The sequence below is a fragment of the Rutidosis leptorrhynchoides genome, chromosome 2, assembly GCF_046630445.1.
Source record: "Rutidosis leptorrhynchoides isolate AG116_Rl617_1_P2 chromosome 2, CSIRO_AGI_Rlap_v1, whole genome shotgun sequence".
NCBI classification, from domain to species: Eukaryota; Viridiplantae; Streptophyta; class Magnoliopsida; order Asterales; family Asteraceae; genus Rutidosis; species Rutidosis leptorrhynchoides.
In genome coordinates, this window is record NC_092334.1 from 26,762,690 (window position 1) to 26,786,329 (window position 23,640).

Below are 23,640 nucleotides of genomic sequence, written 5' to 3' on the forward strand. Positions count from 1 at the left end.
TCTCACAGGAGAATCCTATTGCTTGGTAGTTACTGATGAATATTCACGTTTTTCTTGGGTGGTGATGTTGAAGAATAAGTCGGATACTTTTGAGCATATTAAGGTGCTGATTCTAAAGCTCGAAAGTTTATATAAATTGAAAGTGAGAAAGATTCGTACTGATAATGGTACGGAGTTTAAGAACAATCAGATGCTGCAGTTTTGTAACCAAAAGGGGATACAACAGCAGTTCAGTCCTGCTTATACACCACAGTCAAATGGTGTTGCTGAGAGAAAGAACAGGACTTTGATTGAGACCGCAAGAACAATGTTAGCTGATTCATGTCTTCCGATTGCCTTCTGGGGTGAAGCAGTGAGTACAGCGTGTTATGTTATGAACAGAGTTCTCGTGGTGAAGCGTCATGGTAAAACTTGTTACGAGCTGCTGCATAAGAGAAAACCTAATATTAAACATTTCGAACCCTTTGGCGCACCTTGTACTATTTTGGTACGTGATGCTGGAGGAAAATTTAATTCAAAGGTTGTTTCTGGTATCTTCTTGGGTTACGGGAATCCGAACAAGCGGGTGTACAACAATGAGACAAAACGTCTGGAAGAACAGTTTGAAGTTGATATTCAGCGCAATGCACTGCCTCGTGTCAGTAAAGGTTATGCATGGCAGTTTGAGTATGATAAGCTTTTTGATTCATTCAATCTTCCACCAGGTGCTACAGAGGAAGAACTTCTGACTCAGATATTGTTTGATTCTCGGAATTCTTCAGAAAATGTTATCACTATTCCTACGCAGGTTCAGAATCCGGTTTCTAGCGTGCAACCAAGTCCACAAAGTGTTCAAGGTAATCTTGAGTCTAATGAGGACGGGGTAGTTGATACAGATGAAGATAGTGAGTTAGATGATGATGTGGAACGTACAGTATTGACAGAGAGACATCTGAATCCTCTATATAACCAACCATCTACTGTGACTGATCCAGAACAGATAGCAGATGCAGGAGGTGTACGGAGATCGAATCGTGTTATTCTGCCACCAAAGCGTCTGGCAGACTATTATGTGGATACAAGAGGACTGCCTAGTGTCAATCCTCCTCAAACTACTACATCTGGGGCATCCACGTCAGGAGTTATCTCTACATCCGAGGTTCCCGCGGTTACTGAAAATATGACTGCAGTTGAAGATGTTCAAAGTGAAAGTGCGAATTTGGTGACAGCTTTTTATTCATCATTGAACAAGACAGGGAGAGTGTTTGTTCATGCCCACTCGTGTTATGTGTGTCAAATCGAGCCGGAAGATGTATACGAAGCTTTAAAGTACGATGAGTGGGTAAGTGCTATGCAGGAAGAGCTGTTGCAATTTAAACATCTTAAGGTTTGGAGGTTAGTCAATCCACCGCATGGTTGTGTACCCTATGGTCTTCGTTGGGTTTTGAAGAATAAGAAAGATGAGCAGGGTATAGTGATTCGTAATAAAGCTAGATTGGTGGTTAAGGGATATCAGCAAATCCCGGAAATTGACTATGATGAGGTTTTTGCTCCAGTTGCGAGACTGGAGGCTATCAGGATTTTCTTGTCCTTCGCGTCCTATATGGGTTTCAAAGTTTATCAAATGGATGTGAAGAGTGCGTTTTTGTATGGTGAGATAAACGAGAAAGTGTTTGTTGAACAACCGCCTGGTTTTGAGGATCCGCATTTCCCAGAAAAGGTGTATCGACTAGAAAATGCGCTATATGGTCTACACCAAGCTCCTAGAGCTTGGTATGTAACGTTGTCCAACTACATGCTTGAGAATGGTTTTCGGAGAGGTGTCATTGATCAGACACTTTTCATCAAGAAGAAAGGACAACATCTTATGTTAGTGCAGGTCTATGTTGATGATATTATTTTCGGGTCTACAGATCAGAGTATGGTTGATGAGTTCGAGAAGGTTATGCAACGGAAGTTTAAGATGAGTTCCATGGGAACTATTAAGTTTTTGTTAGGTTTGCAGGTAGCTCAAACGGATAAAGGCATCTTCTTACATCAGACGAAGTATGTTGCTGATATCCTTAAGCGCTTTCTGGTAGATACAGAGAGACCAGCTAAGACTCCGTTGTCGGTTAATCATGGGATTTCACCAGATAAGGAGGGTGCTCCAGTGGACCCTACTTTGTACAGGGCTATCATAGGTTCTCTAATGTACCTAACTGCTTCTAGACCAGATATAATGTTTGCGGTGTGCCTGTGTGCTCGTTATCAGGCAAACCCTAATGTTCATCATATGTTAGTGGTCAAGAAAATTCTGAGGTATCTAAAAGATACTCCCAGCTTAGGGTTATGGTATCCGTGTGAGGATGGTTTTGATCTCACAGCGTACAGTGATTCAGACTATGGAGGTTGCAAGAAAGATTTCAAGTCAACATCAGGAGGGTGTCAATTTCTTGGTAGCAAATTAGTAACCTGGCAGTGTAAGAAGCAGACAGCAGTGGCTCAGTCCACTTGTGAAGCAGAATATATTGCCGCGGCCAGCTGTACATAACAGGTTATCTGGATACAACAGCAACTACGTGACTATGGTTTGAAAATCTCTAACACTCCTATTTATGTTGATAATACTGCTGCCATAGCTGTCACTAAGAATCCCGTAAATCACTCTAAAAAGAAACATATAGGGATTAAATACCATTTCATTAGAGATTGCTATGAGAAAAAGTTAATTGATGTAGTGCAAATTGACACTACAGCCCAAAGGGCTGATCTCTTCACAAAAGCTTTTGATAAACCACGTTTTGAATTTCTATTAAATGAGATAGGTGTTAAGTTGCTTCAAGATGTAGTTCCTGAAACTGAAATTCCTGAAACTGAGGTACCTGACACAGAGGAATCTAAGCCTGAGACTGAGTTGTGAATGGTTAGAAACTGCTTGTAGAGTTTAAATAGTTTTGCATGATAGCTTCTAGATCATTTGCATTTTTCGTTTGCATGATAGATTAGTTTTTACTGAAATTTGCATGTTTGCTTATGTTTTTAGATAGTTTTATGCTTTTGTACAGAGAAAATCAAAAAGCCATAAAAATTGAAAAACCAGAAAAACAAATAAAAATTAGAAAAATAGAAAATCCATAAAAAGTGAAAAATTAGAAAATGAGTTGCTTGTTATGTTTGTGGGGAAGTGATTGCAATACTGAACTGACATGTAAGTTGTGAAAAACAAGTAATACAGGATGATTGATAATATGTTGGTAAACTTTATTGATCTAATTCTAGATAGAGATGATCACACTAATAACGCGTAAATATCATGATGAGGAAATCGTGGAAAGGTTTACAGCGGTTGAGGGTAGTCACCTACTTATCACTGAATATGTACCGAGAAATGATTGAACAGAAACTCGACAGACGGTTGAGGTCTCCCCTACTACGATTTATACTCGGTAGCAAAAGGATAATTTTGTGAGTCCCCAAGGTGAGCATATTTTGTCTAGGATGCATACTTGTTTCTATTTACCTTTATTACTTGGACCGAAATCCAACAACATACATATCGGGTACCCAAAGGGAGGTGTTTTCTCTAAAAGGGTTGAGAAGTGCAGTTTTGTATCACAGACACAGAATGATTTTTAAAAGGCAACATCATCGGGTTCTAGATTTCCACATACGAAGATTGGTTTTCCGTGCAGTTATAACAAATGTCAAAGACAGTGGTGCGTCATCATCATGTTTAGTTGTAATCATTTATTTATTTATTTTGTTTATGTATTGTAAGGAGAAATGCAACATCAGAAAATCCAAAAAAAAAAAAAATAAATAAATGCAAGTTATGGATTGCTTATGTTTATTTATGTATTTATTTCAAGAGAATCATGGATCAAGAGACAACATACATTCCAATCGGAGACTTATTTGAACGATTTCGTTATCTACATCCGAGGGGGAGAATTTATCAGATCATCAGATATAGAGAACTTAAATCATTTAGTTCACATCTCAATTAGTGAACTTTACATCTTTTGTCTGTGATATGGGATTGTGCCTATTGACCTGGATAGAGGGAATATCTTCTGGAAGGTATCTTAGCGTTCCATCACTCAAATATTTATATCACTTCCATCCATCCAACACCATACATCATACTATTTCCGTTTAAGTATGGGGTTTATAGCGGCCGGTATGCGTCCTTAACAGAGTATGCAATAAATTTGAGATTAACAATGTTATCTGAAACGAAAGGTATAAGTTTAAGGTAGAAGCCAAAGGCTGACAGGGTTGCTAGAAACATCGTGATATGGTTCTGTTCAATAGAATCGAAAGTACATTGATGTGATAAGAGGACATCGTCAACAGGTTTGTGCTCAATTGTTCTACCCGAGAAATAGTGCGATCTCAAACGAGGACTGACTTTGTGATGTAAATCTGACATTGAAAAATGTTAAAGTAATTAATCTAACGTGATCATCGAAGTCTAGGGTGAAAGTTGATGAATGTTTATTGATATATTTGAAGGTTGTTCTGTATATGCTTTAATGAATAAGTTCGTGAATGAACTATGGAATAACATGTCAATATAGTTCAGTTCTGATCCCCGAATCAAAAGGGTTCAATCAATTTTATATGCCAACTCACAAAAGATATGTTATTCTTCTGGAAGTGTGACTGATGATAAGCAGTATTATTTGTTCCTATGCTGATAACATCATGAATTTGTTAATGTTAATGCTTTATGAAACTGATGTTAAAGGTTTATTATCCACAGATCTAAAAGGTTAAATGTTACTGATTATATCTGTTATTATATTGCTGATCATGATACACTTGATCTTGTACAGTTATTTGCTTTGTGTATTTGCATGAGCATGCTTTTCTGAATTAGTTTGCATTCATGTGTTAGTTGCATGTGCATTTATATTTCATCTTTTAAGTCCACAACTCAGTTCTGGGTAAGGTTTACTGTGAAAGGAACCTTAGGTTTCTTATTGTTTTGAATATAAGTTGTTTTGAGCTTAAAGGAACAAAGCGTGATGTTTTTTATTGTGGAGATCAGTCCCAGGGGGAGTTAGTGTAAATGGGTAAAAGTCTGATATTGAAAAGTGTTAAGTTTTAAAAGTTTTCAAATGTCAGACCACCGGCCGACAGTCCTTACATACGGCCGATGGACTCAGACCCTCGCCCGAGTGTCAAGACCATCGGGCCGACGGACTTGACCATCGGCCGATGGTCACTGACAGGGTATAAAAGGACCCAGCGACGAACGGGTCAGTCACTCTGGCCAAAATTGTGTGATTTTACCCTAATTTTCTGAAGTTAAGGAGAAAGGTTTTGATCCAGTGTTTATTATTCATCTTTTCTTTGTGATCTTAGCGCCGTAAACAAGGTAACATAACTCTTAATCGTTTGTTTGTAATCGATGATTTAGTGTTCGAAGTATAAACTTTAAATCGGATGAGTTTTATTTGAGATCTGTTGAAATTGATGTTTGATGTATGATAAACGGCCCCTTTAGCATCTGTTATAACAGGAATTTGAACTAGAAACGTCAAATCGGACGATTTGATCAATTTCGAGTCACAGATCTGATGAACTACCTCCGGCCGAGGGTCTCTGACCATCGACCGATGGTGTCCATCGATCGGCCGGACATCTTGTCACTCGGCCGAAGGTCGTTATTTGACCAGTGTGTGTATGTGGTTAGACCATCTGCCGTAGGTCTAGACCATCGGACCGATGGTCTCCACCATCGACCGATGGTCATTCTGTTGGACCAATGGTAGATTATTTTGATTAATTTTCATTGAATGATTGGTCTCTGATAATTTCTGTGATGCCCATCTAATGCTAGTGTTTGTAGTTTGTATTAGAATGTCAGGTGGCTCATTTGTTGGTCAATGGATGTTCAACATCGACCGTAGGAGAATCCTAGCTAGATATCGACCAATCTTAGTAGAACAAAAGGTCATTGCGACTCGACAGACTTATAGTCCTTGGGAACAGATTGGGTGTCAGGCTTTCATAGATATTGGGGATTATTACTGTCCTGCTCTACTTAGAGAATTTTACGCCAATGTTTCTTTAGAGGATGGTAAGAAGAAGTTTGTACACTCGGGTCTATTTAATCAACAGTATAGGTGGACTTTAGAGGAATTCAAAAACCTGTTAAACGTTCCTCATACTGGGGTTAAGATACTGTACCCTAGCAAAGATATCAGAAAGATTCCCAGTAGATTCAGATTGTCAGATGTTATTGTTAGGATATGCAAGCCAGAGAAGGTAGTGTATACTGGTAGAGTTGAGGTTAGTGATGAAGATATCTTGCCACAATATGAGATACATTTGAGAATCATCAAAAGAAATGTGACTTTTAGGAGAGAAGGAGATCATTTGCTGTCTGGTACTGAAGTCTTGTTTCTATATTGCCTACTAGAGGGTATTCAAGTGAATGTGGGACACTTTCTCATTCATGTGATGAAAGATTTTCTTGAATCAGAAGAACCATTCCCATATGCAGCTTTACTGTATAACTTGTTTGAGAAACTTGGTGTGATTCAACATGAAGAAAAGTTAGTGCCAGAGGATCCCATAATGGGATGATTGATTCTGATGTTATGTTTATGTTTGATTATTTTCAGATTATTGTGTAATTTGATAATGCTAGCCTGTTAGCATTGATACGGTATCTTATGTCTGTAATGATCTAACTTTGAACATGTGATTATGTAACCGTGATCGTATTAATGTGATATGTTCTGTGATGATAAATCAGTGATACTTAATTACTCATGAATTTAACGCTGATTAAGAATTGTGTTTGCAGTTTTTGTTAATCATGTCAGGTGCACAAATGGATCAAGAACAAGCTGTCCACAGTTCTGAGACTGAATCATCAGGGGGACCCACATCTGCTAGTCTTCCAGGGTTGAAGGCGAGCCCTAACTCTAATCTGATGGCGTGTCTAAATGATAAAGGTCCAAATGCTAGCAAGTACAAGACTGTGATTGAATTTTTGAAACGTTCAAGGATATTTGCTGCGGTGTCGATGCCATGTACTGCTTACTATTCTCATCAGAGAGAATTCTGGGCTAACGCTAGAGTGGAAACTGTTGATAATAAGCCTGTGATAGTAAGTGGAGTATGTGATCAAGAGGTTAAGATATCTGAGTATACTATTCGGAACACGTTTTTGTTTGAGGATGATGAGAAAATACCCAAGAGACTGTCGAAGACTAAGATTACTGGATGTGTGCTGAGATGTGAGTATGCTGGTGATATTACACGTGCTACGATCAAAAGAAGCGGATTCACTCCACCGTACAGATATCTGTCTTTAGTGATTGTTAAGTGTTTGAGTACGTTACAAGGCGGATTTGATGAGCTGAGTGAGATTTATCAGGGAATGTTTGCTGCCTTGATTCTGAAAGCTGATTTCAATTTTTCGGGTGTTATCTTTGATCTGTTGATGGAGAATGTTACGAGCATACAATACTTGATTTATCCGAGGTTCCTGCAGATAATGATTAATGCTCAAACTATGGATCTGTCGAGATCAAAGAAGGACGTCATCAAGCTGAAACATATGACGGATCTTACGTTTAATCGATTAAATCAGAAGAAGAGTGCTAGTGATGGAAAGCTGGTGTGTCATCTTGCGAGGGAAGATTATCAATGTCCACCAGGCAAGAAGTGGAGGAATGAGAACAGTCTATCTGGTCATGAGCCTGATTTTGAGCTAGTAAACAGTGATGAAGAGGTTGATCCGCCGATAAATACGCAGGGTACAGGTGGTTCTGGTACTGGAGGTTTGGCTGATGAGCCCGTTGATGTTAATACTGGTACTGGTGAAGAAGCTCCTAGAGGTGAGAGGAGACGTCTGGTAGAAGATGAAGGTTCTCAGGTTTCTACAAAGATGAGACCGAGCAAGAGGTTTAAGTTGGTTTTGAAGAATCCAGGTGGTTCTGCTACAGGTGCTACACAAAGAACTGCACCTACTCAAGCACAAAGTCAACAACAGCAACAAAGTCAGCCACGGCAACAAACTCAACCGCAACATCAATCACCGCCAATTGTTCAACAATTGTCTCAAGAGACTGTGTCTACTCCAACTCCGGAGGCACCACATACAGGACAGAAGGAGGAGTTAGTTCATCTGGGCTTCAGAATCTAAATGATTTGTATGTTCAAGCTATGGCTGATAATCTGAGAATGAAGAAGGATATGGATGCGAAATTGGAGGAGTTGAGAGAAGAGAATCGTGTGAAAACTGAGGATGTTACTAGGTTGAGAACTCAGGTTGATTTGTTACAGAAGAAAGTTGGTGATCAATCATTGTTGTTAACTGCTGCAAAGAAAGAAGCTTCTGAAGCTAGAAAGGTGGCAGAGTCGGCTTTGGCTAGGATTACTGCTTGGGAAGAGAAGTTTGATCTGGTTGAATTGCCAGAGGGAGAAACTGATGTTCAAATGGTGGTGGCTCCTGGTACTTCAAAAGAAACAGCACTGTCAGTAATTCCTTTACAAATTGATTATAGTTTTAGTGAATTCTTGTCTAAACAGAATGAGCTCAAGCATTCTGTTGTTTATGATGATTTAGAGGAGGGGGAGATCCCTCACAACTTCACCAGAGCTGAGCTGGACGAGCTGGTGTGTCTAGAGTAAGAAGAAGCTAAAGCTGCTGACGCACAATCCGATGATCCTCCATCAGAGGATGATTCTTTTGGCCCTGAGATTTCTAAGGATATCGATGATGGGGAAGTTGATGGTTTAATGGAAGATGTTACTTTTGAAGAATATCCTACGTATATGAATGATAGGAATGAAGATCTTCCTGGTTTTGAGGAGTTGTTTAGAACAGATGACGAAGTTTTGAATCGAAGGTGTAAAGAGAAAGAGAGAACTGAGGTTTTGCCTGAAGGGTTCTTGCCAGTCAAGTATAATGATGAGGTTGCTGCGAAGTTAGAAGCTGACTGGCGTGATATCTTGAGGATTCGAAAGTATTGTGAAAAACCGAAGCTTGAGCCAAAGTATTTGAAGATGATAAATTTGAGGAAAGGTGCGAAAGGAAGGATCTTGGCCTGGGCATACATTGAAGAATTCAACATGTTTGCAATTAAACGAGAGTTTGGAGTTGACTACATCAAACATGGTCATGAGTTCAAGTCACTGCCGTATTTTGAGCTTATGCAGATTGCCAGGTTAAAGATGTTGTATTGTGGAATGAACGATCGCTCATCATTGTTGGTTAAGAAAATTCGAATCGCGTACAATTCGAATAACTGGAAGGATTTTAGACCACAGTATCCGAGGATTAAGTACAGGGTTGATCCTATTAGTGGAGTATCTCGACAAATTTTGAAGTATAAGCCGGCAAAGACTATGAAGAAGGTTCCGTTAAGAAAATTGCCGCAGAATTGGAGTCAGAGATTTCGTTGGTGGTTTTATGTTGATCGTTCTGAGGAAGCTGTGATTGTTTTAGATAAGCTGAAGGAAGATGATATCGATTGTATTCGTGTGTTGGATCCGATCTGGTTAAGGAACTGTACCGAAGCTGATATTTTTACTTTGTACTATAACCGTATGCTTTATCGTCGTGAAAACAGGGTACAGGCTGAACAGTATGTTAAAGTGGCTAAGCTGTGCTACTTGAACAACATGGTGATCGATCCGTATGATGACTGAAGACTTATGGAATAGAACTAGGTCTTAGGGGGAGTTTGTTGGTGCATAAATCCCGAGTTCTATTACGTTTATTGTTCTATTTGTTATGTACTTGATATTTCAGTCATATATGTACGTGGACATTTATACTTTGTGTTTATGATGCTTAGTATAATGTCGTGAATAGGTCAAGCAGTCGGTTGGCTGCTCAAGACCATCGACCGATGGTAGGGACCATCGGTCGAGGGACTGTCACCATCGGCCGAAGGTCCCCGACCACCGGCCGATGGTCACTGTATTTAGTATAAATACGGGTTTCGTGGTTTTGTGTTAGGTTACACACCATAAACCCTTAGGCCGTCGTATTACTTGCTGCTAATCGTCCCAAAACCCTTACCAACCGAATACACAGTCTTAGGCATCAATTCTATCAATTATTCATTGGTTAATTTGATCCCGTTAGTCTAATACGTATTCGACTCATTCTAATTAGTGTTTCCGCCATTAATCTAGATACAACGTATGATCTAAGGTCCGAATTACATCTTCAGAACCAAATTCATGCCATTGCTCTTGTATTTGTTCATTATAAAATCTTTTAGAAAGGAACCATTTTGATATCCGACGTTTTCATATCCAGAAGGCAATTTAGGACGTAGTTGATCGAGAGTCAACCATGAAGACAAGGTAGCTGTGAAAATCTGAACCACAATGAAAATCATACTTAACCATATAACCAACACAACTTTAGAGTTCCTATTCACTATCTTCCCTGCAAGAAAATATATGAATAATGAGAATACAATGTTTTTATAACAATAAGTTTATATGGACATTGTTGCTACAAAAAGTACACATTATAGCTAACTTTTGTATACCTTCATTGAAGAAAAACGTAGAAACCGGGAACCAAATGATCATCTTGAGTGTCTGATAGGATGCTGTAAATTTGGGGTTGTCCGCACGGTATTCTAAAATTGCGATTGCAACTCCAATATAGATACACATGCCAATTATTGTGAACCACAATCTCTTAGTAAAAGGTCTTAGGAAAGTCCACAACGTTTGGTTCCATTCATGTGATCCATGAATAAGCATATAAACTTCAGAGCTTAGATATGGTGGCGTAAAATCAACGTATTGAGCTCTGCTGGAACGCACGGTAACATCACCCCCAATCGACTGACAAGTCTGTAAAATCAACATATTAAGCTTTGGTTCGTTATATTATGTAATGATCATCTAGTGAGCCTATCAAACAAAAAGTGGTAGTTGTAGTGCGCTAGCGCACATTTGACTAAAATCATTGAAAGACAAGGCTCTGGCCAGCGAGTCGTGAAGCATTAATGTACAAGTGGTTAAGGCTTGTTTGTACGATGGCCACAACTATCATATAAGGAAATTGGGCGCAAATATGATTGATATACTTCTGTAAATAAAAATAAAAAAAAATATATCTAAAACTGAAAGGCTTTTGGTCTAACAATAAACGTGTAACTAATCTATTTCAAGTCTCGTTTGATACTTAACAATTGTACACATGCGAAGTTCGCAAAATTTATAATTAATAATTAATAATCTAATAAGGATTAATAAATAACAATAATTAATAATTTAATAATGATTAATAATAAAAAATAAGTTTTTTATTATATATATGAGAGTACAATAATAGTTGAGTTTGTTTTGTTTTTATATATAAAGAGTGATGATAATAATTAAGTTTATTACAAAACAAAGGTACAAATTCATATCAAATGTTGAAATTACAAATCAATGGTGGATTTGAAGTGAGACACAATTATGACATCATAATTGAGTTCATGACTGAAATCATAGTTATGACTTATGAAACTCAACTAATTGGCAACGTTTTGGAAAAAAGATTATTATGACTTTCCTTTTATATACCAGAAGACTAAGATGCAATAGCGGAGATAGGAGGGTGGCTTGGGGGTGTTGAGCCACCCTCAAGTGCAATAGCGGAGATAGGAGGGTGGCTTGGGGGTGTTGAGCCACCCTCAAGTGAACAACCGACACCAGATTTCATATGTTAATTTTTTAGGAATTGACCAGTAGCATCCCCTATAAATATAAATAAATGTATACTATACTTGCTTTTTTTTAAATATGAGTCAAAATGTAATGGGCCAGCAACCCAGCACACTTAATTTGTATATGGTAAATTTAGTTTCATTAGTTTGCATCGGGCCATCGGGGCCCATTAATTATAAAGGGTAAATATTTCACTAAAATAATACTCCGTAAAAGAAGTGTGGATAGATATTGAATTGAAACTCCTCTAGTCCTCTGCCGCAACTATAGTACGCTAACGATTAAAGACGATTCAGATTCATTTAATTTTTGTGAGTTTAATTCTATTCTAATTGTTTTTCTTTTTGAGTTTCTTTAGTTCATCAAATATTAATCTATTAATTATGTTTAAGTTAGGGTATAAATTACATATTTACATGATGTATGATTTGTTAAATGATCTTGGTTCATTAATCATTATTCTAATTCGTATATGGATTGCTTTTGTTATATCTTTTTTATATAAATTTTAATTATTAATTGTGTTTAAGTTAGAGTATTAATTGAATGTATGTTGTTGTTCAATTTAGGTTAAACATGACTTCAAAAAGAACAATGTTTGATTTTTTTAAACCAACTAATGTTGATGACCACCAATCACAACAAGAAGTAGATAATGTTATGGAAGAGGTCGCTAAAAACTCACAAGCACATGTTGGTGATGATTATATTATGGATGAACCCCCGAGAGTTGAAAGTGAAAAAAATGATGCTTCAAATTCAGGGGAGTTAAAATTAGATTCATTAGTTCGAGATCCTGGCTTAAGACCTTCATTCATGGATTATCCAATTAACCAACATGACGAGATCAGACGAGCATATATTAAACATGGACCTTATCAACTACGAAAGTCAAAGTATCCTCAAAGCTCAAGTGGTTCAGGTAGTGGTAATCGAAGCTTTCAAGAAGCTTGGTTTCGTAAATTTTGGTGGTTAGAATATTCTGAGAAAACCGATGCTGCATATTGTTTTCCACGTTACCTTTTTAATAAGAAGCCTATAGGACGAGCTGGTTCAGAAACATTCATCAAGCAAGGGTTCAAAAATTGGAGAAAAGTAAATTGTGGCCAAGATTGTCCTTTCGTCAAACATGTAGGTAAAACTTCAGCTTCAGCTCATAATTATTCTGTGAAATGTTATGAAGATTTAAAAAATCAAATAGGTCATATAGAGCATGTGATTGAGAAACAGACAACTAAAGAGATCATAGATAGTAGGCTTCGAGTTAGAACTTCTGTTGAGACGATTAAATGGCTCACAATGCAAGCTTGTGCTCTTAGAGGTCATGATGAGCGACCTGATTCAAAAAATCAAGGAAACTTCCTTGAATTGTTAAAGTTAATTGCTTCTTATAATAAAGATGTTGAAAAAGTTGTGCTGCAAAATGCTCCTCAAAATGCCAGATATACTTCTCCGGATGAGCAAAAGGAAATTTTGCAAATATTTGCTAGAAATGTGCAACAATCGATTCGAGATGAAATTGGAAAATCCAAATTTTGTTTGATAGTTGATGAGTGTCGAGATGAATCTAAAAAGGAGCAAATGGCAATTGTTGTGAGATTTGTAGATCGAGAGGGGTACGTTAAAGAAAGATTTTTAGACTTGGTTCATGTAAAAGATACAAGTGCTTTAACTTTGAAAAATGAAATCCTGTCTTCTTTATCTTTTCATAAGCTTGATGTTCAAGATATTCGAGGTCAAGGGTATGATGGAGCTAGTAACATGCGTGGAGAATGGAACGGGTTACAAGCTTTAATATTGAAGGAATGCCCTTATGCCTATTATATTCATTGTTTTGCCCATCAGTTGCAACTAGCTTTAGTTTCAGCATCAAAAGATGTGGTTGAGGTGCACAAATTTTTCAAGAATCTTAACTTTATTATTAATGTCATTGATTCTTCTTCTAAGCGTCACGATCAGTTACAAGATGCTCAGATTAGTGAAATTGCACATCTGGCTGAAATTGGAGAGCTTGAGAGTGGCAAAGGAGCAAATCAAATTCAAAGTTTGCAAAGACCTGGAGATACAAGATGGAGTTCACATTATCGATCCATACGTAGCTTGTTGAAATTGTATGGTCCCGCGATTGTAGTCTTACGTGAAATTGCTATTAATGGGTCTACTCCTTCTCAAAGAGGTGATGCTTCATTTGCTCTTACCGAATTATTATCATTTGATTTTGTTATTGTTGTGCATTTAATGAAGAAGATAATGAAATCAACCGACAAGCTTTGTCAATCTTTACAACGCAAATCTCAAGATATACTTAACGCTTTGAGTTTGGTTTCCACAACAAAATTGTTGATTCAAAATCTAAGGGATCAAGGATGGCAGTCACTTTTGGAAAAAGTTGTTGTTTTCTGTGGATCTAATAGCATTCAAGTTCCTGAAATGACACAAACTTACAAAGATATTATTCGATCTCGTTCAAAAAAAGATAATATGACTGTCGAACATCATTATCGAGTTGATGTGTTCATTGCTGCTATTGATAGTCAGTTGCAAGAGTTGAATTCTAGATTTAATAAGTCAGTGACAGAACTTCTTCAGCTCAGTGTTTCTTTAGACCCAAAAAAAACCCTTCAATAAAAGTGACATCTGTAAGTTAGCAAAAACGTTCTATCCCTCAGACTTTACAGAGCAAGATATGATCCATTTAAAACTTGAGTTGCAACATTATGAGCTAGATGTGCTTAAGAATCCAGAGTTAAAAAAGGTTCAAACTGCTGCTGAGTTATGTAGAGGCCTACGAGAAACTGAGAAGTCAGAATCGTATCCTTTGCTTGATAGATTGATTCGTCTTATATTAACTCTTCCCGTTTCAACTTCTACAAGTGAAAGAGCTTTTTCATCAATGAAAATTGTTAAAACAAGGCTTCGTTGCAGCATGGGTGACGAGTTTCTTAGAAATTGCTTGATTCTTTATATTGAGAGGGATATTGTTGAAAGCCTTTCAATAGATGAGATAATAGATGATTTCGCTACCAAGAAACGTAGGCGTGTTCAACTTCAATTGCCAAAGGTACGGAGAACGTTTATTATTGACGGAGTGATTATGTTGAATTTTTTTTATACTGCGTAAGCATCCCCTAATATGAAATCCTGGCTTCGCCCCTGCTAAGATGTATATACATAATTTGTGATTTTCAGATCTAAGATGATCAATTTGTATGTGTATTCAGAAACAGTTCGTACCGTCCCTTCAATGACATGTATAAGTTGATCATAGGTACCGTTACTCTCCCCTCTGTCGTTAATGTACGGTTTGAAAATAGGCTGAACTCTGTATGGCAACAATTGTAATGCATAGCAAAATATTGCTATGGAGAATCCACCTTTAACTTCAAAATTTTTTACTTTTACAAACTCAGTAAATCCATCTTTCTTTGGAATCCACACAACTAATTGTTGGCATGGACCTTCTCCTGTTTTATTCACTTGCCATGTGGGCCCTACTATATCTATTGTAGACATTATTAGTAATAATCAAATCATCAACATACATGATTAATGTATCAAGTTAATACCTGCACATATATCAGCCGGCTGTTCTATAAGACTACGCTCTTTTCTAAATCTTCTCCTTCGGCTAGATCTTTGTCTGATAGTTATACTCGTCAGCGTTTCTTTAGAGTCAACTTTTGAATATGGTTCTCGATTTATTAATTTATACGCTGGTGCTACTGACGCGTTCACAGAATTAAGAAAGCAATGAACACAAACCATTATCCCAACAAAGAACACAATAGTGTTGTTGTTGTTGTACAACATATTGTCTGATGAGTTGTATCAAGAAGAATCTTTTGTTGGTTTATATAAAGCTAGATTCAGTTACGGCTTATATACTTTGACAATTCCTAATAATCTTGATTTTCAGACATTTGTCAGTTTATTAACGTATTCTCATTTATTTTGCTGACAGAGATCTCATTTATTTTGCTGACAGAGAGCTGACGGTAAATAAAAAAGGGTTACGAATTTCATTCTAATGCTACACACTTTACACAAACCCTAGCCGTGTATAACCTCTGTTTTTTGTTTTTCGTTTTTCGTTCCCAATCAACCATAACACGAATAAAGTGTCGATCTAATCTCTTGTAAGTTTGATTTTCGATCCCGAAAGTTTACATTTATTCGATTAAACCTTTCTCTTGTGAATTCCGCCTCTAGATTTAGATATAACGTTTGTTCTAAGGTCAAATCTAAGGTCAAATTAGCACCCACACGGGGAAGGTTCAAACGAGAACTACAAAAAATGCGAGAACTGCGAGAACTTTTTAGTTTCATAATTTTTATGCATTTAAATGCAACAAATTACATGCACATGTTAACTAATGCTCATATCATTAACAAACATATGTTCATTATCACAAAATACATGTTAAATTGTTAATTATATGAAATGTTAACATGTATCACAAACAAATATGCACATGTGAACGAGAAACTATATAATTGATTATATATGTATAATATAAGTTTTTTCAAACTATTTTATGTTCATTTCTTACTCACCATCAACATTTATGGATGATTCAATTTAATCACATGTGAAAATCTTTGTAAATTAAAAGTTCTCGCAGTTCTCGCTCTTTTTGTAATTCTCGTTTGAACTTTTGACGCACCCACACAACTCCATAAGTTTTCCATGTTAATCAAAACAATAAAAAACCAAATTAACGCTCACGATTTAATTAGTGATCATCGTACAGTAGTACAATATCGATCTTTTTGAGGTTTCTATTGTTTTACATGCTCACCATTGTGCTGACGTTTTACAAAAATCGATTACTACTATATATATGTATATAATTGTTCGACTTGTAAAACACATTGTTTAGTTTAATAACAAGAGCCTGCAGGCTGATTCCTGATTGGGTTGCGCAAATACCAGGAAACTAGGCGAATTATATTCCAACAATAATATATAAATATATAAATATATAATATATATTCGATCATTTTCAACGGATTTATACACTACTTGCATCTGACATATCGAGGCTCCAACAAATCCTTTTACTCCTAAGCTTGCTGATTCATATTTTATTAAAATAACCTAATGTCAACTTCTTCACATATATACAAAGGGCAAGTGAAATGAAACAGAACTGTTACCTAACTATGATAAGGGACACATTTACTTTATAAACACTGAAAAAAAAAAAAAAAAAATGCCTTAATGATTGATGATTTTCGGATATACTGCATCCATCTATCACTCAACAGGTGTTCATAACTTTTTAGTCAAACTTATTAAGACATATAAAGCTATAGATTAAAATGGTTAATTATCTTTAAATACTTGAGGTGAAGTTGCTGAGAAATTTCAGATTTTGTCATGCAATACTTTGACTTTAGATTCATATCTTGAAGTAATAGATTTGTTTGTTAATTTATCTGTTGCTCTAGACCTGTGGCAACGGTTACCATGCTCCGCCCACCCTCACATGTCCCGTGTGGACACCAATGGCTCGGCGAATTCCTCACCCCACCCTCACCATTTCCAGTGGCGGAGCCACATGGTCTTGGTTGGGGTCATTTGCCACCAACGAATTTTATTTTGTGAGGCAACAACAAGCGTCGATTTATTGGCGACTTGGCTGTCGCTTAGGGGCTAAATTGAACTCCAGGCTTGATTTAAAACCCATGGAAATTTGTTTATATCATTTTCATGGGGTTTCTTTTTTATTTCTTTTTATCATGTACGTATCCATTTTATTCTTTTTATTTAAATCATTTACTTTATTTATTTTTATTTTATTTATTTACTCATTTATTTATATATTTATTCATTTTTTATTTTTTTCCCACTTTTTGGGCCGGAGGTCCTCTTGGAAGCAATCTCTTTATCCGTCGAATAAAGAGAGGGAGGACTTTCCCTACTCTTGTGAGTGTTTCACTCGGGGTGGAGAAATGATTTCTCTTTATTCCAGGATAGAGGAAGGATTGTCTACGTCTCACCTCCCATATACCTCACACATGAAATGTCCCGTTCATATAGATTATAAACGTTCCATATTAATTGATTTCGTTGCGAGGTTTTGACCTCTATATGAGACGTTTTTCAAAGACTGCATTCAATTTTAAAACAAACTATAACCTTTAAAATATTACGACGATTATCAAATAATGATAATCTAAAATATAGCATTTTCACACGACCATTACATAATGGTTTACAATAATATTACACAACAATATATGTCTTCGAATGCAGTTTTTAAACAATATTATACAAGCATGCTGACTCCAACTCTTGTCCATAAATTAGCATGCAACAGCGGAAGCTCTTAATAATCACCTGAGAATAAACATGCTTTAAACGTCAACAAAAATGTTGGTGAGTTATAGGTTTAACCTATATATTTATCAATTCGTAATAATAGACCACAAGATTTCATATTTCCATCTCTCATAAACAACATGCAATCTGCATAAAAATTATTCATATGATGAACACCTGGTAACCGACATTAACAAATGCATCTAGAATATCCCCAATATACAGGTACACTCATCTGTATATAAAATCGAAGTACTAAAGCATCCATAACATGGATGGGGTTCGTTAGGCCCATAGATCTATCTTCAGGATTCGCGTCTATTTGGGGGTCTGTTCCCAAATTCTTAGGCTACCAAGCTGAAAGGGTGATATACGGTATAATGATTCAATCATAGAATATAGTTTCAAGTAGTCGTGTCTATTTTGTAAAACATTTATAAAACTGCATGTATTCTCATCCCAAAAATATTAGATTTTAAAAGTGGGACTATAACTCACTTTCACAGATTTTTCCTTCGTCGGAAATATGACTTGGCCACGGGTCGATTCACGAACCTATAACAATTATATACATATATATTAAAGTATGATCGAAATATATTTACAATATGTTTTATTATGTTTTAACGATTTAAGTTTGTTAAGTTAGCAGTCCAACATTAGTAATCTACAACTAGTTGTCCACAGTTAGATGTACAGAAATAAATCAATATATATTATCTCGAATCAATCCACGACCCAGTGTATACAAGTCTCAGGCTAGATCACAACTCAAAGTATATATATTATTTTGGAATCAACCTCAACCCTGTATAGCTAACTCAAGCATTACTGCATATAGAGTGTCTATGGTTGTTTCCAAATAATATATATATATGGGTCGATATGATATGTCAAAACATTGTATACGTGTCTATGGTATCCCAAGATTACATAATATATGTTAGAATACATGTATAATACAATATAAGTTAGTTAAGTTATGATTAGAATAGATTTGTTACAAATTTCACGTAGCTACAACAAGCAAAAATATCCAATTTTGTTTTACCCATAACTTCTTCGTTTTAAATCTGTTTTGAGTGATTCAAGTTGCTTTGGTTTCATAATGAACTGAAATTCATGAAACTAAACAGAAAAAGTATAAGTTTATAGTCGGAAATGCAGGTTACAAGTCATTTTTGTAAGAGGTAGTCATTTTAGTCAAAAGAACGACGTCTTGATGACCATTTTGAAAAGCATACTTCCACTTTGAGTTTAACCATGATTTTTGGATAATCATTTTCCCAGAAGGACAAATTTTAAATCAAAGTTTATCATAGTTTTTAATTATCTTACCCAAAACAGCCCGCGGTGTTACTACGACGGCGTATGTCCGGTTTTACGGTGTTCTTCGTGTTTTCAGGTTTTAAATCATTAAGTTAGCATATCATATAGATATAGAACATGTGTTTAGTTTATTTTAAAAGTTAAGTTAGAAGGATTAACCTTGTTTGCGAACAAGTTTAGAGTTAACTAAACTATGTTCTAGTGATTACATGTTATAATCTTCGAAAAAAATAGTTTTATATATATGAATCGAATGATGTTATGAACATCATTACTACCTCAAGTTTAGTAGGTAAACCTACTAGAAGTGACAAAAATTGATCTAGCTTCAAAGGATTCTTGGATGGCTTGAAAGTTCTTGAAGTAGAATTAGACACGAAAACAAGTTCAACTAAGATTATCACTCGAATTAAGATGGTTTATAGTTATAGAAATCGAATCAAAGTTTGGATATGAATATTACCTTGAATAAGAAAGATAAACTACTATAATTAACAAAGGTTTCTTGATCTTAGATGATTACTTGGAATGAATTTGCAAGATTGAAAGTAAACTAGCAAACTTGAAAGGATTTTTGAAGTGTTCTTGAAGTGTTCTTCCTATGATGATTATAGCTTGATTCTTGAAGTAATTTTTGATGAAGATGATGATTAGTTTACTGGAAATTTTGTTCCTAAGAGTGTGTGTGTGTTTAGAGAGAATTAGAAAGAGAATTGAAAGTGAAATGGATTGATTGGTGAGTGGTGAATGGTGAGTGGTGAGTGGGGTTAAAAGGAGTTCTAGTTAGTTGACTAGTTCATGGTAGAAGTTAAATTTGATTAGTCATGCATGACATAATCAAGAGTGGAATCCCATGCTAGTTCCTATTGGTATATACCCACAGAAGCTGTGTATAATACGGGTACGAATATGAAATGACTACGAGTAAAATTGTTGATGAAAATGAATGAAAATGTAATTGTAAGCATTTTTGATAAGTAGAAGCACTTTGATATGTGTCTTGAAGTCTTTTAAAAGTGTACTAATACATCTTAATACACTACATGTATATTCATTTTAACTGAGTCGTTAAGTCAACGTTAGTCGTTACATGTAAGTGTTGTTTTTGAAAGCTTTAAGTTAACGATCTCATTTAATGTTGTTGAAAGCTTTAAATCAAATTTTAACACATTTTTAATAAAGCGATATTAACCCAAACAGGGGTTGCCACCCCTTGGACCCCAGCCAGGGGTTGCTCGACCCCAGCCAGGGGCTCTGCCCCTTGGACCCTGCCAGGGGTTGCCACCCCTTGGACCACGCTATCAGGGGCGCTGCCCCCGAACCCCCGTCATAATTATGATAAGTTCAAACAAGTGTGCACTCCACACTTTCCCAAACTTGTTCGATATTTATCAAGGTTATTTTGGTTAACAAATTAATCCCATTACACTTAAATCATATTGGTGACACAAATCACCAACAATGAATATATCTTAATATGATACATATGTATTTAGTAAGGCATTGCTATAACGATAATCGTTATATATATCGTTTCGAGTTTCATAATTCAATAGTCTCATTTTATGTATATAACTCATTGTTAATATACCTTGTGAGATACTTACTTTTCATAATATCATGTTAGCTATATACATATCCATATATATATCATCATATAGTTTTTACAAGTTTTAACGTTCGTGAATCACCGGTCAACTTGGGTGGTCAATTGTCTACATGAAACTCATATCAAATAATCAAGTCTTAACAAGTTTGATTGCTTAACATGTTGGAAACATTTAATCATGTAAATATCAATTTCATTTAATATATAATCATGGGATAATCATGGAAAAGTTCGGGTCACTACAGTACCTACCCGTTAAATAAATTTCGTCCCGAAATTTTAAGCTGTTGAAGGTGTTGACGTATCTTCTGGAAATAGGTGCGGGTATTTCTTCTTAATCTGATCTTCACATTCCCAGGTGAACTCGGGTCCTCTACGAGCATTCCATTGAACCTTAACAATTGGTATTTTATTTTGCTTAAGTCTTTTAACCTCACGATCCATTATTTCGACGGGTTCTTCGATGAATTGAAGTTTTTCATTGATTTGGATTTCGTCTAACAGAATAGTGAGATCTTCTTTAGCAATACATTTCTTCAGATTCGAAATGTGGAAAGTGTTATGTACGTTGGCGAGTTGTTGAGGTAATTCGAGTCGGTAGGCTACTGATCCGACACGATCTATTATCTTGAATGGTCCAATGTACCTTGGATTTAGTTTCCCCATTTACCAAATCGAACAACACCTTTCCAAGGTGAAACTTTAAGCATGACCATCTCTCCAAATTCATATTATATATCTTTTCTTTTAATGTCCGCGTAGCTCTTTTGTCGACTTTGAGCGGTTTTCAACCGTTGTTGAATTTGGATGATCTTCTCGGTAGTTTCTTGGATTATCTCTGGATCCGTAATCTGTCTATCCCCCACTTCATTCCAACAAATCGAAGACCTGCACTTTCTATTATAAAGTGCTTCAAACGGCGCCATCTCAATACTCGAATGGTAACTGTTGTTGTAGGAAAACTCTGCTAACGGTAGATGTCGATCCCAACTGTTTCCAAAATCAATAACACATGCTCGTAGCATGTATTCAAGTGTCTGTATCGTTCTTTCACTTTGCCCATCAGTTTGTGGATGATAGGCTATACTCATGTCTAGACGAGTCCCCAATGCTTGTTGCAACGTCTGCCAGAATCTTGAAACAAATCTGCCATCCCTATCAGAGATAATAGAGACTAGTATCCCATGTCTGGAGATGACTTCCTTCAAGTACAAACGTGCCAACTTTTCCATCTTATCGTCTTCTCTCATTGGCAAAAAGTGTGCTGATTTGGTGAGACGATCGACTATTACCCAAATAGTATCATAACCACTTACAGTCCTTGGCAATTTGGTAATGAAATCCATGGTAATGTTTTCCCATTTCCATTCCGGGTTTTCAGGTTGTTGAAGTAGACCTGATGGTTTCTTATGTTCAGCTTTGACCTAAGAACATGTCAAACATTCTCCTACATATCTCGCAATATCGGCTTTCATACCCGGCCACCAAAAATGTTTCTTGAGGTCCTTGTACATCTTTTCTGCTCCGGGATGTATTGAGTATCTGGTTTTATGTGCTTCCGCAAGTACCATTTCTCTCACATCTCCAAACTTTGGTACCCAAATTCTTTCATCTCTATACCGGGTTCCGTCTTCTCGAATAATAAGGTGTTTCTTGTAGTGACCCGAACTTTTCCATGTTTATATATATTAATTGAGATTGATATTTACATGATTAAATGTTTCCAACATGTTAAGCAATCAAACTTGTTAAGACTTGATTAATTGAAATATGTTTCATATAGACAATTGACCACCCAAGTTGACCGGCGATTCACGAACGTTAAAACTTGTAAAAATGACATGACGATATATATATGGATATACATATGGTTAACATGAGATTATGATAAGTAAGTATCTCCATAAGTATATTAACAATGAGTTATATACATATAAACAAGACTACTAACTTAAGGATTTCGAAACGAGACATATATGTAACGATTATCGTCGTAACGACATTTAAATGTATATATATCATATTAAGATATATTAATATATCATAATATCATGATAATATAATAATTTAACATCTCATTAGATATAATAAACAATGGGTTAACAACATTAATTGAGATCGTTAACTTAAAGGTTTCAAAACAACACTTACATGTAACGACTAACGATGACTTAACGACTCAGTTAAAATGTATATACATGTAGTGTATTTAGATGTATTAAAATACTTTTGGAAGACTTCAAGACATATATCAAAACACTCATACTTAACGAAAATGGTTACAGTTACTTTCCCATTCTTTTCTTTCATCAAGAATTCTAGTCGTATTCTTACCCGTATTATACACAGCTTCAAAACGTACTTACTATGGGTATATACCAATAGGAACTAGCATGGGATTCCACTCTTGATTATATCATGTATGACTAATCAATTTTAACTTCTACCATGAGCTAGTCAACTAACTAGAACTCCTTTTAACCCCACTCACCACTCACCAATTACCACTCATCATTCACTCCATTTCACTTCCAATTCTCTTTCTAATTCTCTATCAACACACACACACTATTATGAACGTATTTTTCCAGTAATTAATCATCATCTTCATCAAAAATCACTTCAAGAATCAAGCTATAATCATCATAGGAAGAACACTTCAAGAACACTTCAAAAATCCCTTCAAGTTTACTAATTTACTTCCAAG

The 23,640-nt window shown here is 36.0% G+C and overlaps 3 protein-coding genes across 3 annotated transcripts; 2 read left to right on the plus strand and 1 right to left on the minus strand.

Moving 5' to 3' along the window:
* Nucleotides 1-10,154: 10,154 nt before the first annotated feature.
* LOC139887730 (glutamate receptor 2.8-like) lies at nucleotides 10,155-10,821 on the minus strand. The gene is made up of 2 exons (XM_071870791.1): nucleotides 10,494-10,821; nucleotides 10,155-10,387 (listed from the first exon to the last, which is right to left on the minus strand). The coding sequence occupies exons 1-2, from the start codon at nucleotides 10,819-10,821 to the stop codon at nucleotides 10,155-10,157; spliced, it is 561 nt and encodes a 186-aa protein (XP_071726892.1).
* A 1,425-nt stretch (nucleotides 10,822-12,246) lies between these two features.
* Nucleotides 12,247-14,298, plus strand: LOC139887731 (uncharacterized). The gene has a single exon (XM_071870793.1). It carries the CDS (start codon nucleotides 12,247-12,249, stop codon nucleotides 14,296-14,298), a length of 2,052 nt encoding a protein of 683 aa, XP_071726894.1.
* A 58-nt stretch (nucleotides 14,299-14,356) lies between these two features.
* On the plus strand, nucleotides 14,357-14,791 carry LOC139887732 (uncharacterized). Its single transcript, XM_071870794.1, has one exon. It carries the CDS (start codon nucleotides 14,357-14,359, stop codon nucleotides 14,789-14,791), a length of 435 nt encoding a protein of 144 aa, XP_071726895.1.
* The last annotated feature ends 8,849 nt before the right edge of the window (nucleotides 14,792-23,640 follow it).

Excerpts from the sequence above, each read along its gene's own strand:
- LOC139887730 (XM_071870791.1), bottom strand. The coding sequence starts at position 10,821 with ATGTTGATTTTACAGACTTGTCAGTCGATTGGGGGTGATGTTACCGTG. Across the intron at positions 10,388-10,493 it reads TACGTTTTTCTTCAATGAAG|GGAAGATAGTGAATAGGAAC; the intron begins GTATACAAAAGT and ends ATTTTCTTGCAG.
- LOC139887731 (XM_071870793.1), top strand. The coding sequence starts at position 12,247 with ATGACTTCAAAAAGAACAATGTTTGATTTTTTTAAACCAACTAATGTT.
- LOC139887732 (XM_071870794.1), top strand. The coding sequence starts at position 14,357 with ATGATCCATTTAAAACTTGAGTTGCAACATTATGAGCTAGATGTGCTT.